This window comes from Camelus dromedarius, chromosome 2 (genome assembly GCF_036321535.1).
Source record: "Camelus dromedarius isolate mCamDro1 chromosome 2, mCamDro1.pat, whole genome shotgun sequence".
NCBI lineage: Eukaryota > Metazoa > Chordata > Mammalia > Artiodactyla > Camelidae > Camelus > Camelus dromedarius.
The window spans coordinates 71,706,587-71,724,175 of record NC_087437.1 but is presented as its reverse complement, the minus strand read 5'-3'; the positions used below and the strand labels follow the sequence as shown (position 1 = coordinate 71,724,175).

The window sequence follows — 17,589 nt, the reverse complement described above, 5'->3', positions numbered from 1 at the left end:
GAGTTTTTAAAAAATGTATTACTAATGCAATCTTGTTTTTAAATTATGTAAAAATTCTCCTACTCTGATTTAGTCAATATTTTAATTTTCTTAGGAAAATCCTGAAAGCATACTAATTTTGTTTGCAGTAAAAAATCAAGTTAAACTTTCAATTTGGGTACTATAGAGAGTAAAGTTGTCCCCTAAATAACTTCATTTCCCTCTCTCCTGCTGAAACTAAATCACATCATAATGCGGGAGGAAGTCTGTCTTTGTCATCTTTGTTCTCCTAATGCCTGTTTAGTTTGTTGACTGAACACAGTAAAATGATCCTGTAGGTCTCTTCCTTGATGCTGAAAGATAAGCCGTTTAAAATTCTGACATGCTTGTGAAATTGACACACCAGTGATTATGTAATAAATTCACATAAATATAATTGAAATGTTATCACATGAAAAACCATGAAAACTGACTAAATAATATGTAGTATGTAAGAATATAAAATAAATACCCTAACATTTCCTTTCTGAGATTATTAGTGTGTATGGGTGTGTAGATGAGTGTATATGTGTGTGTGCATTTATGCTATAGAGTAAAACTGCATTAATTCAAAATAGAGGTTTTAAAAATCTGAGTTATAAAACATCTTTTAAATGTACTTTATCACTCCATTCAAATTCAAATTACTATAACCCAAGATATAAATGTAATAATAGATCAATCTATTAAAGAAATTATAGCTTGCCAAAGAAACATATTATAGTGTATCTTAAGGAAATAGATTCCTATTTTCGAAGAACTCACTGCTGAACACAAAAGTTGAAGAATCATTGGAGAAATCTTTATTTCTTGAGCCCTTATTTAAAAAAAATCTGATTTTAGAGAATTCACCTTATTTCTAAGTAAATATTTTCAGAGAAAGAAATTATGTGGAACTTTTAACAAGAAGGATATATAGAATGTAAAAAAAAAAGATTTTAATGAATGCGATTTGAATTGTAAAGTACATACAAATTATAATGAACTACAAGTTACTTTCCTTATCTCATTGTCTAACAGTTAAATTGAAAAAGAGAGAGAGAATATTTCAGAACATTTGATCTGTTCAAGAAAAAGGAATTTTATCAATTTAAAAGATATAAATGCCTAAAACTGAATCTTATAAAGGCATATGAGTAAATATGTGATCCAAGCTCTAGATGAAGCTGCTCTGGCCTCGTGGTTAATATCCGAGGACTCTTTACAAAGAAAAGAGTGGAATCGACAGTCCCTGGTCTTCCAGAGTCCGGTGCAGGGCAGAAGTTTTGCCTACCCTCTCCTTCCCTCTCCCCAGACTACGCTCTCACCTTTCCTTTTTCCTCCTCCCCTTTCCCTTTTCCCAGGCGCCAGTGTCATACTTCAGAGGGCTGAAAGTATGTCTGTAACTGTGAGAGTAGAAGTGGGCTGCCATCTCTTCACGACCTTGGATGACAGTGGGGAATCAGAGATAGGATCGGCTACCTAGTATTACCATGTCTAGTTTCAGGGAGATGACTCTTACTTGCTGCTGCTTCGATCTTAGTGGGTGAGACTGTAACTTCCCAAACTCTTTCCCTATAAATCACAACCTGCTTGAGGGCAGAGACTGATTCTCACTCCTCTCTGCTTCCTGGAATGCAGACCACAGTGTTTAGAGCCTATTAAGTTGAATGAGTGAGTGAGTGAGTTGAATGAATGAATGAATTCATAACTGGAGCCTGATCTTTCCCTTCTAACCCCAGAGGACAAGGCAGCCCCTAAGCAGAGCTCTGAAAGTGTTTTCACCTCTTCAGGTGTTCTGATATACATTCAACTCCCTTCTGTTTTGTCTTACCCTCCCTTCTGGCTCTTCTTCCTAACTTCCTATCAGAGGCCCCGGGCCCTCACTGTTCATTCGTGGCCATTGAGGACCTCTGCGTTAAAACGGGGTTTAAATACCCTGTTAAGTTCTGTTTGGCGTCTTTTATGACTTATGCTGTGGTTTAGGTGATATGTTATAAATTACACATTTCTTGATTGATTTAGAAGACAGAAATGTTAAAACTGAAGTAGATAAAGAATTGAAAGAGTACATGGGGGATATATGACAGCTGACTTCTTTGAGCTTCTCACAAGAAATAGAGATTACATTTGTTCCATCTCTAGGGAGTAGGACTAAGTCTAATGCAGGACATTCCAGAGAGGCAGGTTTTGATTCAAGGCCTGGAAGAGCTCTCTAATAATGCAAGCTGTTCAAAAATGAGATAACTTTGTGTGATTGCTCTGGTTGTGAAAGTGTTTAAAAAAAAAATCTACAGCTTATGCAGCCACTCATCCAGCGTGTGTGGAAAAGATTCACGCATTGTGCCAAAAGTCAAGGCCTCTCTGACTCCATTATTTACAAACTAGGCTTCTCTCTCTAACACAGAGATCCTTGCAGCCTGGAGCAGCAAGTCCCCCGAGGTGGGGGCCAGGAGAAGGCAGCACAAGCAAAGTTACCGAGAGGAGACGTGATGAGGAGACCAGGAGGCCTCTGATTCTGTTCCTCAAGGCTGTCTTCTCTGTACCTCATGTGATGAATACTGTGAAAGCACTAATGCCTGGCAGTGGCCCCATCAGTGTTTCAAGAAGGGAGATCAAAGATTTTAACTGACAGTCATTGAAAAGAGGCTGCCAGGCTGGTAGAGGAGGTGAATGGGGATCAGAGGCCTCCTGGTCTCCTCATCACGTCTCCTGAAAGGACAGCCAGAAAAATCATCATTTCTCATTACGGTTGTTTGGCATCAAACAAAATCTTAGTCTAAATTAAGAGCAAGCTTTTCTGTCTCAGCTTCTCTAAAGGCCAAGCTTTTTAGAATGACCCAAGACAGGGGTTGGCAAACTTTTTCAGTAAAGGGCCAGGTAGTAAATATTTTAGGCTTTGTGGGTCAGATTGTCTCTGTTGTAACTGCTTAAATCTGCCCTTGCAGTGTGATGGCAGCCATACACAAAAGGTAAATGAATGAGCAGTGCTGTGTTCCAATAAAACTTTATTTAGGAAAAAAGGCCAGGGGCCAGATTTGGTGCATGGGCTCTAGTTTGCCAACCCCTGACCTAAGAAGCTGAAATTCCAAGACTATATGTATGTAACTGGAGTGGATACACAAGTGTGAGAAGATCCAGTGGTATGTTTGAATCCGGAGTCACAAAAGGCATCGAAACAAGTTCCATATAATTGTAGAAGAAGCTCTCTGATATTTTCTTCTTAACTTCCTCCTCTGCCTCTTCTGCAGCTGGGACAGGAGTTTCCATATACTGAGATTCTAAAAAGTTAAAATGTTTTAACTAAGAAGAGTGTCTGCTCAATCCTAAAATCATGTTTCATGAAGACGGGAGCAATGTACCCAGTCTGTCTTACTCCAGCAGTAACTACGACTACTGGCCCGAACATAGGATGCCACCCACTAATGAGCATGGGTACCGAGGCACACGCCTGTGTGCATCAGGGTGAACGCTGAGCCCTGCTCATGATCCCAGCAGTCCCAAAGAACAGTTCCCAGTCAGTTCCAAGAGAGAGTTGTTCTCACTAATCTGGGGTAGATCACTCTTTAGACCATCCCCACTCCCCAGGAAAACCCAGTATGAGAGTATGTGATCCTCAGAAATAGACTAGCCAACCCCAGAGCTGCTAAACCACCCTATCAGCATAAGATTGATGCTCTTTCTTTTATCACCCCCACATATCTTGCAATTTTTTTTAATGGATTTACAACTGTTCAGTTTGGGCAATTTGTCTTTAAAACAGTATTTCTGAAACTACTGAACTGATTTAAAAAAAAAACCTAATAATACTTACCACCAGTGCTTTCTGCATAATCATCTTGAAGTGAACTTGAACTTCTTTCCAAATGTTCCATATATGAGTCATTGTCCCCTGAATATGATTCTTCCCCTTCAGTAAATGTTTCGTCTGTGGTATCTTCCAAAGATTTGTAATCCTCTTTCATAGCAGCTATTAAAAATCCTTTGTTTTAATAATTTCTAAATTTTAATGAAATATTTTCTTATTTCCAAAGTAGCTAGTACTTCCAATTCATTTGTGTTCTAAGTTGAATGAATTTTAAGCTCAAAAATCCCTACAAAAATCATTTTATTTGGTCACTCATAACTTTACAAAAATTTTTAAAAGCTTTTCCTGTGAGTTAATCTCTGTTTTCACTTCATTTCCAGTCCACTTCCACTTACAAGAAAATAAAATAGAAAGAAAAGAAGATTGGTCAAGTATGCTGCTATTACTTTTTTAATTCAATTTGATTTGACCAAAACTTATTATTTATAAGGACCTTTTATGTCAAAGATAAATAATGCACATTCAAGAACAAACTTGTCTGGGTATGACTACCTCTGAGTGATATCACAGGAATAAGTTAGACTGTTTGCTTCAGGATAAGCTAGAAGAGAAAGAGAGTTGGAATGGGAGTAGAACAGACCTAGGTATAAGCCAACATTCAGATCAAGTCCAAACATGGGTATGGTTCAAATATACCATGTCAAGCAGGCGAAAGGGCGGGGTGAACTTTCAGGAGAACAAGGCAGAAATGGTAAGTATGCCAGAAACAGTAGAACCACCGACTAGATCTATTTGAGATGAGGCTAAAAGATGAGGAATAAGGCCCAAGACTAACATAGATGAGGTGGGAAAGCTAAGCCAAGCCAATTAGCAAGACAACAGGACACGGTTCTGTAGGATTCGTGTATTTGTATAGAAAAAAAAAATTATCTTGGGCACCTAAATGGGCCCCACTGCTTGAATTCCCCCAAGGGAGAGCCTTGGGTAACTACCCTCCAATAACACCATTTAACAGGTATCTTAGATCTTTCTTGTGACCATCCCAAGCAAAGATTATTTCCCCATCTCAACACTAAAAACTTGACGCGTCGTCCTGCGACTTACCCCTGGGAACAGAGTTCAAGTTGCCATTAGATGAGTTAAGACTGCCAGTGAGAATGAGAGAATCATTGATAAAGGAATTGGCAGTGAACACAGATAAAGGAGAATAAATCATTTGTTTTTAAATTGAAGTATAGTTGATTTACAGTGTTGTGTTAGTTTCTGCTATACAGCATAGTGATTCAGTTCTACATATAAATTTTATTTTTCATATTCATTTTCATTACAGGTTATTACAAGCTATTGAATATAGTTCCCTGTGTTATACAGTAGGACCTTGTTGTTTAGCTATTCTGTGCATAGTAGTTTGTATCTGCTAATCCTAAACTCCTGATTTATCCTCCCCCCCGATTTATCCTACCTTTCCCCTTTGGTAACCATACAGAATTTAATGTAAATTTTGTAAATGAATTGATTTCCCCAGGACCTGATCTCCTGTAACTGGATAGTAAAAACTGTATTTCTGAAACTATATTTAGGATTAGAACTAAAAAAAGTCAAGATTCCACCAGGCTACCTAACACCATGATGTTCAGTCAGAAAAAGGCAGCCATCTTTTAAAACTCTTATTAATTATTAAAAATTATTAATCTTAAAAATCCTTCACTTCCCCTTCCATCTGCACTCTGTGATATCCTTCCATGCATGTCATCCAATTTAATCTTCAAACAGCTCACAATCATCATTTTAATAGGTGAGAAAATTGAGGCTTAGAAAGGTGAAATAATTTATCCAAGATCAAACATCTCAAAGTGGTAGACCCAGGACTCAAAACTGAAATCCAGCTCTTCTTTTCCACTACAGTGGTGTAAGAGAAGTCCATTAAAGACTTTGTAGACCCTACAGGAGAAAGCCAGCAGATGTGAAGATAGGTTATTATCAACACAGAGATGACAGTACCTTCTGTGTTCCAGGAGCTAGAGATGAAATGATTAAAACACAGACTCTGCTCTTAAAGAACTTAAGGTTTAGTAAGGGAATTAAATGAATAAATATCATTCTGTCATATAAACGTAGATATGTATTCTTTAAAAATTATTCTACCTGAATTTAATAATAAAGACCCTAAGTGTAAATTATAATCTTTACTTACATCTTGTTGCAGATTTAAAGGACCGAGACTGCCTTTCATCACTCTTTGATCTATCTGATTTTCCCCCATCAGTATCCTGATCATCTGGTTCCTTCATTTCCTCTGTAAGCACAAAATTGAGAGAGAGAAATAGAGAGAGCTGTAAAATAGAAATCACTGACAGATTTTTTTGCCCCAAATTCCATGAGAACCAAACACCATGTGTGTTGATAATCCTATGTTTGCATGGTATCCGAAATGACTTTACCATCAGGAGGGTACAGCCACCATCAGAGACCTCTGCAGAATGGCAAAATATAATCAGATATTCCCTTCCTCCAGGCAAACTTTTCACCGTGGTGCCCTCTGGTTTTCCAGAAAGCCACAGTGAAAATAAAAATTAACCCTCTGCCAGCCTTCCTTTGGTTTACCTCCTTCTCTTCCTCCTCCCATCATCAAATTCCCCTGGTGTTACTAACCAATTTCAATTTTTAAATATTGTTGAGGACACCTTCTATGTATCAAATCTTATGTTAGCTAAATTATGGTACTGAACTAGAGAGGTATGATCCCTAACTTTGTGGAGCTTGTTTAGAAAGATAGGTATTAAACAAGCAATTAAAATATAATGAGTGTTACCAAAAATAGGGTGCTGTGCGTGCATCTAGCAAGAAGATTAAATCATGTCTGGGGTTAAGGAAGAGGCATTTGAAGACACGGGTGATGGGAGATCTTTAAAATCCAAATTCTATCATCTAGTACATTTTATATTCCTTTCAGTTTGGATACACAGGCTTGCTTTCTGTGCTCATACAAGTGACTCACTTTAGAATGAATAATTAAGTAATATCTGCTATTACAAGGCAGCGTCAGTTATGGCAGGTTGGTTGCAGATGATCACATACTGTGGGTAAACATGTTCAGATAGCCACAAACATATCTCAATGCCATTTCCTCCCTTGATTTCAAGGTTCTCCACAGTTTAAAGCAGTTCAATTCTTAAAACTATTGGTCATCTTTATATACAGATGATACTATGTCAGGCCCTGCAGATGATACAAAGATGAGCACTATACAGCCCTTGGCTCTAAACAGTTTACAGTCTAAGAAAAAGAAATTGACAATTCTCTTTTCATATCATCTCAGAATAAACTTCTCTTCTAAATCACTGATTCAGACCCATCTGAGGTTGACCAGGATGGTCTGATCATCATGATTGAAGCAGCACTCTAAATGAAGATTTCCTTGATAAAAATCAACATTTAAGGTACTGGAAGGAAACGAAACTACTCTCTAAAGTGCCATGATGCAGGCCCCAAATAGGTGGAGGTAAGGCAGTCCCTCAACAAAACTGAACTGATATTCTATTGTTGCTATTCAATTAAGAACTAAATGAAAAATTTTAGTCTGCAAATTTCAATAACACTTCAGTCTGTAAACAGGTATTGTTTCACTTTCCTATTGTTGTCATACAAATTTAGCAGCTTAAAATGGCACCCATTTATTATCTTCCCAGTTCTATGGGTCAGAAATCCAAGCACAGTTGTGACTCAGCTGGTTCTCTGCTTAGAGTCTCACAAGGTTGAAATCAAAGTGTGGGCCAAACCCTCTTCATTTCTGAAGGCTCTGGGGAGGAATCTATTTCCAGGCTCACTTAGGTTGTTGGCAGAATCCAGTTCCCTGTGGTTGTAGGACTGAAGTCTCTGTTTTCCTGCTGGCTGTAGGTCAGTTTTTCTAAGCTTCCAGAGGCTGCCTGCATTCCCTGGGTCACGCTCCCTTCAAAGCCGGCAACAGTAGGTCAAGTACCTCTCAGTGAGTTACATCTCAGTTTTCTTTCCTGCTTCCCACCAATAAAAGCTTCATGAGATCATTTCCTACCCTTTAGTCTTTCCTTGTCTGCATACACTCATTTTTAACATCCTATAACTGAACATTAACTGGGTATAGATTCTAATCAAGAGCCTGTAAGACCTAATAAATTTACTCATAAATTGATCATAAAATGGGTAAGAAACAATTATGCTAACTGAACCACTCTGCAAACAAAGGATCTGAACCACAACAAAAGGTTAAATGGTGTCAAGACAAAAGTACCACACTTTTTGTTATCATAGACAATATAATCCTCAGGTGGCTAATACCACCATGCAATAGACATTAACATCACCAACCTAGGTATACCAGGTTGTGTATAGTATGAAAGAAAATACTGGGGCTAAATGAATTTGCCCTGTCTTCTGAACTAGCGACACAGGACAAAAAATACTGAGATTTTTAGATTTGGGGGTCATAAAGGGTGACTGATGAACCTGTGAAAAGCAGGTGAGCAGGTCAGGTAGGAGGGGCTCCTGGCGTGCCAGAGATTAGCAGTGCAACTGGTGAGATGGAATAAGGTAGACTTTATTTGTTTGTTTTGTTTGTTTGTTTGTTTGTTTGTTTGTTTTTAGAATGAAGGGGTTGGGAAGGTGTATTGTAACCTGATGAGGCTTTGATGCCACAGACACTTGGGTTCACATCCCAGTTTCTCCAAGGAAAAAAGGTTAAGTTGGCCAAGGGCCAAGCCCCAGCATCCCTTAATGTGTTAGTCCTTTTATATGTAAAATCAGAATAATAAGTCATCTGGCAGAGTTATTGTAAGTACTAAATGAGATCTTATATCCATAGTTCTCAACTGTGGCTGCACTTTAGAATCAGTTGGAAAACTTTTTACAACATACCATTCTCAGAGTCTCACTCTCTACATAATTCTTTTGTGCAGCCAAGGATAAGAATCAGAGTTAAGGACCACGGGTTTATATAAAACTCCTGTAGGTACTGGAAAATGGTAGTTGTTTTTACTATAGTTACTACACATTCTCTTTAATACAGTTAGGGCTCAATAAACATCATAGGATCTTCAGAGTTGAAAGAGGTTTAATCCATCCAACCTCCCACCCAACATAAGTCACACACCTATACTCAGCCCAGCACCGCTAGAAAAGCAGTCTAGTGTGTTGGTCAGGCTGAGAGTATTGGCTAGAACTGCACTGACCGGGCTCAAAGCCCAGCTCTTCCTCTTACTAGTTGTAAGGTGTTAAACAAGTATTTAACCTCTCTGTTCCTTCTCACCTGTAAAGTGCAGTACCTACTTCATACGGTTGTTCTCAGATCCCAATGAGTTAATACAGTAAAGCTTTGAAATAACAGTGACTGTCACTCAGTATGTAAAATAGTTGAAGGGATGAATGTATTAATCCCTGAATAAATGAACAAATGAAGGAACACTTCTAAAGATGATCAACTTCAATTTTAACATTTCAGGTAAGAGGATGAGCACATTTCTGTTAATGTTCTCAGCTCTAGTTTTTAGTAAGTTCATTTTATGTTATATGAAATCTCCCTCCCTGCAACTTGGGTCTATCTGGCCCTTATTCTTCTGAGAACACATAGAACAAGTTTTTCCATTTACTACAGCCATTCAAATAATTGTAGCTGGTTTACTTTCCTCCCCAGATCTTCTCTTTTCCCAGCTAAAGCATCTCAGTTCTTTCAACTATTCCTTGCTAATATGTTTTCAAATCTTTTCAGCATCCTGATAGCTCAAGAAATTAAATTCCAATCCACCATATATCCCTCCCAATTTTGTATGTTCTTTGAAGGATCCGGATACTTTCCAGAAGATATAAACTATCACTTTACCTGCTGGGGACACTGTATTCCTTCAAGGCAGCCTAATATTACATTATCTTTTGGGTAGGAAGGCTGGTTTATCATACCCTGACTCACATAATCCATTTGTAACCAACTAGAATAACTAAACCTTATCTGCATGTTCCTAACCATGTCCTATCTTATACAACTGAACTAGCTAGATTTGGAAATCTACAGAACTATCTTAAATCTGTTTCCTGGACTCAGGCTTATTGGTCCAGCCTGTGGCTAATTCTGTTAACCAGCTCTTTAGGCAGACTGTCAAGTTTCGTGTCAACCCTGAGGAAGTGTAAACAGAAAAGAAAATCATAGTATGCAGTGGTGCAGGGGGTGTGTTGCTAGAAGGAGGTTGGCTGGAGGCCAGACAGGGTGCTCCCCAAAGTGACAGTACTCAGATTCATCCCCTACATTCCAGGGTCGGTCCCCGGTCCCCACTCTCACAAACTCCAACACTCCATCTCAACAGTGTGCCAGAGCTGTTCAGGTTGAGATTCACAAAGATGACTGCATATAAACAGATACTTTGTTTTTACTTTATAGTGTGAAATACAAATGTGAAGAGAATAGTAGCTCCTGGTTTGTTAATGTTTACTGTGTGTCAAGCACAGTTCTGAGGATTCTACACATATTATTTCATATATTTCTCAAATCTCTGAGTTAGGTGCATCTTACAGATGAGAAAGCAGAGCAGGTACTCTTTGAATCCTTCCCTCTCAGTTCAGGCAGTTGGCTCCAAGTCCTGTTGCCAAGTGTCCAGTTATCCAGCCTTTTGTATCTATCCCCTCCCTTCTACTCTCCTGTCACCATCCTAGTTGTGGCCTTCATCTCGTCACACTTCCATCATTTCCACAGCTCATTCTCTCCCTTCTCTGGTCCGTTTCTGCACTGCCACTTATATTTCTAAGACACAGCTTGCAGTGCACCATTCTTCTTGTTTAAAGCCATTAATGGTTCCTTGTTGCCATAGAATAAGAACTCAGATTCCTTGGCATGGCCCAAAGGTCCTTCATCTTAGAGTCTGTAATTCACCTCCTGCCACCTCCCCACTTCCTGGACCCTCCTCAGCCTCTCCTCCTCCTCAAAGGTTTCTCATCAACATTGTAAATTGACTGTACTTCAATTTTTAAAAATTGTATCTTAGAAAGTTTACATTAGTAGCCATCTGGGTCAACTCATAATTGGCTGGACTGACACACTGAGCTACTATATCCACCTGTGTGCAACAAAGATTTACTGTGCACCTACCATGTCATGCATAGGCCACACATCTTACCTGAATTCTCCTATTTAATGGTAACAAGAACCCTATGAGGTAAGCACTATCACCTTCCCTTTTAGAGATGAAGAGACTAAAGCATAGAAGGTCAACTTGCCGAGTGTCATACAGCTTAACGTGAGAGGGGTGGCTTGCTTGACCCCAGAACCAGGCAATTTCCCACCGACTCCCTACTTCTGGCTCGGCTGGGTCTAATTCGTACTCCTGGATTACGAACTCCTTGCAGGCAGGAACAGTGTCCGCTTTGTATCTAGTGTGTAGCTCCATGCCTGTGAATGTTGTCACTTCAAACGTATGTCTGATCCACAGAAAGGAGAAGGAATGTGTCCCAGCCAAGCCCGGAGAACACTTGTTGGCCTTAAGAGAAGTCCAAGTGAGGTTCACTGCTCTCTAACAGATTGGGAAGTTGTGGGAACTGCCAGGCTGCTGAGGTCCAAACTTACCGAAGGCGCCGATCTCCGCAGCGAGTTCCTAGTCACAGCATCTGCCCAAGGTCTCCGTTTACCGCGGTTGCCAACGGCAACACCACCCCGCCTCCGGGAGGGCGGAGACAGGCGTCCGGGAAGCTCATGCGCCGCCTAGAAGCAGCTTTTTAGAGAAACACCGCAGCGGTGCCCGGAGGACATTCAATCTTATTTGCCTTTCTGGTCCCGGCTATTTCGTGGTCCATGACTCAAGATCAAAGCCAAACAGAAAGCCCAGCATTTTATCAGCTTTTTATCCCAGTTTAATTTTTATGTCCAGCTATATTATTATCATCATCCTAAGGATGCTTCATTGATAATTAAATGAAATGATCTGAACAATTTTGAAAATATGCCTAATGATACAAAATGGCTCAAAGGGGCCCTGATCGCACACAATCATCAACAAAGATACGTCGCAGGGCGAATTTCCTTTTACTTCTTTGTTTTACACTATGTTATCTTGTTGTCCTTTAAAAGTAAATATTTTATGTTGTGGGCTCCTTGGTCACGGGACTCTAGGCGCACAAAATACAGGCCTAGCTTCACAGATTTCTCGGTTCAGCAATCTGCTCTTCAACTGCTCTGTGGCACAGTCAGCGATTATACTTATTTTTAAGTACCTAATTAATCTGACTGCTTACAAAACGTTTTGAAATGGCTACAACTTCGCAATGTGACAAACGACTTTGTGCCCAGAGTAGGTAAAGGATTCTTGTAATTCAACAAGAAAAAAACTAATCACCTAATTTTTAAATGGGCATAGGACTTTGAATACTTCACCACATCGGATGTACGAGCCGTCAATAAACACATGCAAAGATGCGTAACAGCAGGCCCCAGGGAGATGCACGCTACAATGTTTACACTCCGCACCCACTGGAATGGGTAAACGTTTTAAAACTGTCTGCACCAAATGTGGAAGGATGTGGAGCAAATGGAATTCTCATATACTGCTGTTGGGAATGCACAGTAGCACAACCACTTTGAAAAAACATTTGGCAGCTTATTTAAAAGTTAGATACATAACAAGCCATTCCATGTCCAAGATATTACCCAAGAAAATCAAAAACATCTGTCCAAAGCTTGAACATGAACGTTCACAGCAGCCATATTCATAAATAGCAGAAACTGGAAACAACCCAAATGGCCATTGACAGGTGAATGGATAAGTATCTATAAAATGGAATACTACTCAGAAGTAAAAAGGAAGAAACTGATACACACAGCATGGATGAATTTCAATTAGGATGAGTGAAAGAAGCCAGGCACAAACAATAATACAGGTGTGTGATCCCACTTATATAAAATGCAAACCAATCTATCGTGACAAAAAGCAGATCAGTGGCTGCCTAGGGCTGGAGCCAAGGGATAGACGCACTGCAGAGACAGGAGGAATCTTTTAGAGATGGCAGAAATAGTCTTAATTGTGGTGGTGGTTTGTGTATATATATGACTGCCAAAAGTCAATGAATTGTTCTCTTTAAATGTATGTATGGATGTCGTTTAATGTCTATAAATTATTTCTCAATAAAGTTGATAAGAAAAAGATGTCTGTATTATATTTTATTAGTTCCATAATGTTCCACAATGATCTTCCAAAAATGTTGTACCATGCATTTGTTGGGAACATTAAAATGTTCTCCTTAGTCAAGTATTCTGCAGGATTAAAAAACAAGAGCATTATCCTTGCTGTTAATTATTAAATAGTACATCCAGGGTGTCAAAAAGTCAGAAGACATAGGATAAACTAATTTTTTTATTGAAGTATAGTCAGTTTACAGTGTGTCAATTTCTGGTGTACAGCATAATGTTTCAGTCATAAATATATATGCATATATTCCTTTTCATATTTTTTTCATTATAGGTTACTACAAGATCTTGAATATCTTATGCTATACAGTATACTGTATAAACTTGTTTATCTACTTTATATATAGTAGTTAGTATCTGCGAATCTTGCACTCCCAATTTAACCCTTCCCACCTCCCTTCCCCTCTGGTAACCATAAGTTTGTTTTCTGTGTCTGAGTCTTTCTGCTTTGTAAATAAGTTCACTTGTGTCTTTTTTTAAGATTCCACATATAAATGATGCCATGTGGTATTTTTTTTCTTTCTGGCTTACTTCACTTAGAATGATGATCTCCAGGTCCATCCATGTTGCTGCATATGGCATTATTTTATTCTTTTTTATGGTTGAGTAGTATTCCATTATATATAAATACCGTATCTTCTTTATCCAGTCATCTGTTGATGGATATTTAGGTTGTTTCCATGTCTTGGCTATTGTAAATAGTGCTGCTATGAACATTGGGGTACATGTATCTTTTCGAATCAGAGTTTCCTCTGGATATACATCCAGGACTGGGATTGTTGGATCATATGGTAAGTCTATTTTTAGTTTTTTAAGTAATCTCTATATTGTTTTCCATAGTGGCTGCACCAACTGCATTCCCATCAGCAGTGTAGGAGCATCCCTTTTCTCCACACCTTCAGTATTGGATAAACTTATTTTTAAACAGCATGTTGGTTACATTTTTCAAATACTATGCTCAACATGTTTTATTTCAATCTCCAAACATCTTTTCAGGTGAAACAGCTCTAAATTTAAAGCACTGGGTCCAGTTATTAGTTTGAGAAAAACACAAATTCACTACAGAATGTCTGAAAAAATCCAGAAACACAGAAGGAACAGTGTATTTATTTGTACACCAAAAACTTGGCAGTCATCATTACTGAATGCTTGTGAGTCAGGTCCTTGTTCTTAACATATTTACATATATGTACCTCACTTAATCCTCACAACCCTATAAGAAAGGTATTCTCCCTGACTTTCAAGTGGGAAAAATGAGATTAATTTGCCCATGGGACACAGCCCAAGTAACAGAGATGGCACGAGAACCCAAGTTTTCTGATGACAACCCTTGCGCCCTTGGCCACTATGCTATATTAGTTATTTCTTTCCAGTTAGTACAAGTCCAATAGTTGTTTTAGAAAAGAGCTTCAAGTCCTAGCTTCCTTTCTTATAAGCACGCTGACATTGGGTCACTTCCTCCGCCTCTAGAGCTCAGCTTCCTCATCTGTAAAGGGCGGTGGGTGGCATTTAAACATGACCAACTCATAGGCTTACAATGTGATTTAAACAGATAAGGGGCTAGTGCAGCTCAGCACCATGCCTGCCACAGCACAAGCTCAATAAGGCACACCTACTACCTCACGGGGCTTCCACAGCACATGCCGGGAGAGGGCAGCGCAGCACAGGCCCTGGAGAAAGATGGCCTACCTCCCCAGTCTAGTGCCGCCACTCCCTGCTTAAGTGACCTTAAGAGACTGCTCACCTCCTCGTACCTCATTTCTTCATCGGCAGAGTAAGGATACAGTACTTACCTCATAACAGTGTCAAGAAGTCTGTGGCTAAAACAGTACCTTCGCAAAAAGTAAACAGTTACTAAATTCTGCCAATCCAAATGATTTTGCTATACAGTATAGGAATGATTATACCCTCAACTGTGGATTGAACTATCAATCTAGCTTCTCTTTCAAGCTGCAAATTGGAGAACTGTAAATTTTATTAAAGTTTAGCAAGTGATCAGCAGCTTTCTGGGGCTGGAAATTGGAGGACCTATATGTTATAAAAAAAAACTTGCTTCTAAACACAGGTAATGAGTTTGGACTGTTAAAGTAAATACAAATGCAGTACATCACAGTCAAATATAGCAGAGTTCCCCTGTCTGCAGTGCTACAGATCAATGGTTCTCAAATTTGAACACGCACCAACTCACATGAAAGGCGTATTAAAAGAGCTTCTGATCAGTAGATCTGGGGTAGAGCCCAAGAACTCTCATTTCTAACGTAGCGAGGTGATGCTGACACTGCTGGTTGGGGCTCAAGACCCACTGATGCAGCTGGCTCTGAAAGCTGATAAAGAGGGGCTGATGAAGGTAATTAAAACCAAATATGCACTAATTATGACTTCGGGATAAGAAATGTCTTTATAATGATGATTCCCAAGCTTGGCTGTGCACTGGAATCATCTCAGGAGGTTTTTAAAACACGAATGTTTCTGTCCTTCCCCCAGAGATTCTAATTTAACTAGTCTGGGGTGAGGATTAGGCACCGGGAATTTTAGAAGGTCCGCAATGACTCTAACGGCAGCTAAAGTTGAGAAGCACTACTTCAGACAGCCTAAGAAAGAAAGGCCCTTTTCTCTGCATCTATTATTGTTGGAGTTTTGTCAATCTACTTTTGTATTTTATCAGCAAAAACAAATATGAACAGGATGAATACTTAAATGTCAGCCCCACAGGTTGCCAGTGAGCTAGTGGCAAAAGATTTTTTTGTTTTGGTTCTCAACTCTGGCTGCACGTTAAATCAACCTTGAGCAGCTTTTAAAGATGTCATACCAAACATTTTAGAGGTTTAAAGAAATACACAGGAAAAACAAAGAGCCAACCAGCTGGAGAATATTAAGGAAAATACATGTCAAAAGAATGCATTCACAAACAATGTGGACACCTTGACATCTCAATAATATATGGAGTAACACTAAAATTTTTTAATATCCCAGACAAGAATAGTATTTATTAAATACCAAGTTTCAAAAAGTGCAATGCAGATGGAAGACTGCAATAATGCAAATATATACAGATGACTTCACGTAAATAAAATCAGTGATACCAGAAGAAAATGTTTTTGCCACAACGAAGAGGCCCAAATGAAAAATGAATAGGATGCTTCCTAGAACAGTGACTTTTAACTTCAGGAGGAGGGAAGGTGTTGTCTGAGGAAGTTCCCCAAAAAGTTTCAGGGTGTTTCGCCCACCCCATGCCCATCACACTTAGACTGAGAATTCCTATAGAGCCAAGGAGCAGAGACCATTCAAAAGGCAAGTTTAAAACAGGAACTAATAACTGAGACCAAACAGGTGCCTAGAAGAAAAATCTACCCTGAAAGTACAGTAGATTCAGGGCTGGGAAAACTGATAGCCATGTTTTGTACGCCACTCTGTTTCAAACATTAAAGAAACCAATAAATCAATGTTACTGCATTTAGATAATTGAGCTCAATGATCGTTATTTATTTGATATACATTGCCAATACTGATGACATTTTCAGATTTAAAGGCTACGTAAGAAGTTTATAATATTGTATATATTATATACAACCACCCTTACCTGCTGAAGTAAATATAAACAAATACTCTCACACTTACTTTTTAAAAGTATACACTCACTTAATGGAAAAAAGTGATGGACTACAGTGACTTCCCCTAAAAGGAGGTGTTAAATTTTTCTGAAAGCCAGATTTTAATCACACAGAGGCATTTTATTGTAAGTTATATGCAAAGAGCAACTTAGTTCTTCAGAAAAAGATAAAAATAAAATATATCAATATTTAAGATATACTAGACCCCCCAAAAAAACCTGAATAAAGATGGTAAAGATAAAAAGATATTAATCCAAAAAACCCTTGAATGTATTAAGATATAAAACTTTAATTTCCCTCTAGTCAAAATTTTATTCACAAGAGGTTGTAGATTGGTTGATTGCTAGAAATCTATTTGAAAGGTCAAAAAATCACAATAATTGCTTTATTTCTTTGTTCCATTAGTACTAAGTCACGAGATCTTTGTAAGTTTTATCTGAAAGAAGAACACAAAAACTTGAAAGCAGGAGCAGGGAAAGGGGAGTAGGAAGTCAAGAATATATTACTGAGAGCAAACTGTGAAACTCAACCTCGCTTACGACACGTGGGTAGAAAGAGCAAACCAGCCTTCCTCATTTTGTTTCTCGGTCTGTTGAACAAAGATGCAAAAAGGATTTAAAGTAATCAGGAACATGAGACCATTCAAGATTTACAATTATTTATCAAGTACACAGAACCAAAGTTATCCTACACTGCTGAAAGGTACTGAAAATTAAATTGCTACTGGCAATTTTTATTCTCTAACAGAGACACTCCCCAAAATTCCCTGGTCGACATATCCCCTTATTGATTTGGGAGGCCTAATTTTTAAAAAAAGAATAAATCCAGTATTTTATGTAAATCATAGATACAGCTTTTTAAAATAACAAAAAGTTATTTGATCTTAGTAAATTAAATGTATTACTAATGATATAAAACAGTTTACATTAAAGCTGTTTCAGAATATAAGAAACAGCAAAGGACAAATCTTCCAGGGC

General features: G+C 38.6%; 2 protein-coding genes across 7 annotated transcripts in view; both read right to left on the bottom strand.

Annotated features, from left to right (window-relative positions):
- CFAP44 (cilia and flagella associated protein 44) overlaps positions 1–17,589 on the bottom strand; it is a 105,275-nt gene that overhangs the window by 85,934 nt on the left and 1,752 nt on the right. For 3 of the 5 annotated variants that reach the window (XM_064495242.1, XM_064495246.1, XM_064495265.1), the window contains exons 1-3: positions 6,000–11,381; positions 3,812–3,967; positions 3,119–3,278 (exon numbers count right to left, since the gene is read on the bottom strand). In XM_064495242.1, the coding sequence (XP_064351312.1) occupies positions 3,119–3,278; positions 3,812–3,967; positions 6,000–6,249 (566 nt within the window). In that variant the 5' untranslated portion in view covers positions 6,250–11,381. The other 2 variants (XM_064495251.1, XM_064495258.1) reach the window with 2 other exon arrangements.
- SPICE1 (spindle and centriole associated protein 1) overlaps positions 16,882–17,589 on the bottom strand; it is a 49,289-nt gene continuing 48,581 nt past the window's right edge. For both annotated transcript variants that reach the window (XM_010985045.3, XM_010985046.3), the window contains exon 18: positions 16,882–17,201. In XM_010985045.3, the coding sequence (XP_010983347.3) occupies positions 17,148–17,201 (54 nt within the window). In that variant the 3' untranslated portion in view covers positions 16,882–17,147. The remainder of the gene's footprint in view (positions 17,202–17,589) is intronic.